This window comes from Sphaeroforma arctica, assembly GCF_001186125.1.
Source record: "Sphaeroforma arctica JP610 unplaced genomic scaffold supercont1.362, whole genome shotgun sequence".
Lineage (NCBI taxonomy): Eukaryota > Ichthyosporea > Ichthyophonida > Sphaeroforma > Sphaeroforma arctica.
This window is the reverse complement of record NW_014040196.1, coordinates 24,802-27,001: the sequence shown is the minus strand read 5'-3', so window position 1 is coordinate 27,001 and position 2,200 is coordinate 24,802. Positions and strand designations below refer to the sequence as shown.

The 2,200-nt window shown below is 42.7% G+C and overlaps 1 protein-coding gene across 1 annotated transcript in view; it reads right to left on the bottom strand.

The window, feature by feature from the left end:
- Nucleotides 1-2,200, bottom strand: part of SARC_05585 (hypothetical protein) — a 22,582-nt gene that overhangs the window by 10,560 nt on the left and 9,822 nt on the right. The window contains exon 13 of the mRNA XM_014300543.1: nt 946-1,108. Within this exon, the coding sequence (XP_014156018.1) occupies nt 946-1,108 (163 nt within the window). The remainder of the gene's footprint in view (nt 1-945; nt 1,109-2,200) is intronic.

Genomic DNA, 2,200 nt, shown 5'->3' with positions numbered 1-2,200 from the left:
ATAGCCCTGACCACAGCCAGTGGGATCACCAAAGCCACACACGGCCAACTGGCACCTGTCTATGCACCAGCACATTAAGTCAGAAAATATATAAATAGCCCTGACCACAGCCAGTGGGATCACCAAAGCCACATACGGCCAACTGGCACCTGTCTATGCACCAGCACATTAAGTCAGAAAATATATAAATAGCCCTGACCACAGCCAGTGGGATCACCAAAGCCACACACGGCCAACTGGCACCTGCTGTCTATGCACCAACACATCGAGCCAGAAAATAAACAAAATCCACTTTAGGGTTTTGAACAAACCCCAAAGGTCGTTCACATGAACTGAGAGGGCCGCTACAGTACAACAGGTGGCGGAGATCGCAAGACTGTATGTTTGAGTGAAACTCTGCGATAGTCAAAACCCTAAACCCTATGACAAACGCATCCACCGCCCAAGGATGATGATTATAAAACAATAAAACAAAATAAAAACGCCACCCAAACACTAAAAACCAAAAACCCTATAACCCTGAACACACAGACATATCACAGACTGAAGCAACAGTCACCTACTGTAGATTGCATCTCAACACACAAACACATCATAGACTGAAGCAACAGTCACTTACTGTAGATTGCATCTCAACACACAAACACATCATAGACTGAAGCAACAGTCACTTACTGTAGATTGCATCTCAACACACAAACACATTGCATCTCAACACACAAACACATTGCATCTCAATACACAAACACATCACAGACTGAAGCAACAGTCCCCTACTGTAGATTGCATCGCAACACACAAACACATCACAGACTGAAACAACAGTCACCTACTCTAGATTGCATCTCAACACACAAACACATCACAGACTGAAACAACAGTCACCTACTGTAGATTGCATCTCAATACGCAAACACATCATAGACTGAAGCAACAGTCACCTACTGTAAATTGCATCGACGTAGTTCCTGGTTGTAAACCATGGGGCTAGCTCCACCTCACGGTCAACCGGATCGCTCTCATCAGGATGAAAGTGATTGTTAATAAACCGATACCCCAAATCCTTCAGCTTTTGATCGAACGCGCACATACGCTCAAAGCGACAGACCTGTGCGAATGGAAAGTCATGAGATCAGTAACAAGCACACAGACGAGGCACTACTTTATATAGGGTAAAACCCTAAACCCTGAACCCTTAAAAAACCAAAACCCAAATCCCTAAAACAGAAAACAGAAACAAAAAACCGAAACAAAAACAGAAACACAACCAGAAACAAAAAACAGAAATAGCAGCCACTCGTGGACTGCACGTGACAAACGTAGGGCTGGCGATAAGATGGTGTAGGGTTTAGGGTAGATTCGCCAAATATATTTGTCATCACATGATAGAGGATCAGGTGGCGTAGTTAGTCATCACATGATATAGGATCAGACCATTCATAGGTTATACTATGGACAAGGAAACAGTTGGAGAAGCGTACAGATCAAGACATTGGGGAAGCATGTGCGATCTAATAAGAAAGACTATTCATAGGTTATACTATGGACAATGAAACAGTTGGAGAAATATACAGCGCAAGGCATTGGGGAAGCATGTGCGATCTAATAAGAAAGACCATTCATAGGTTATACTATGGACAATTAAACAGTTGGAGAGACGTACAGGGCAAGGCATTGGGGAAGTATGTGCTATCTAATAAGAGAGACCATTCATAGGTTATACTATGGACAATGAAACAGTTGGAGAAACGTACAGGGCAAGGCATTGGGGCAGCATGTGAAACATGTGCGATCTAATAAGAAAGACCATTCATAGGTTATACTATAGACAATTTAACAGTTGGAGAGACGTACAGGGCAAGGCATTGGGGAAGCATGTGAAACATGTGCGATCTAATAAGAAAGACCCTTCATAGAAATAAACCGTTATATTGAAGTTGACAGTAGTGCTACAGACCATCACGCTCATCCAACCACCACAAAACAGAACAGAACTGAACCCAAAAACCCTATAAAAAAACCACAGACGAACAGACCAGTACGCACTTGCGCAGTGCACACGAATGACCACACACACTCGTACTTGTACATGCACGTGTATGTGTATGTGTATGTGTATGTGTATGTGTATGTGTATGTGTATGTGTATGTGTATGTGTATGTGTATGTGTATGTGTATGTGTATGTGTATGTGTATGTG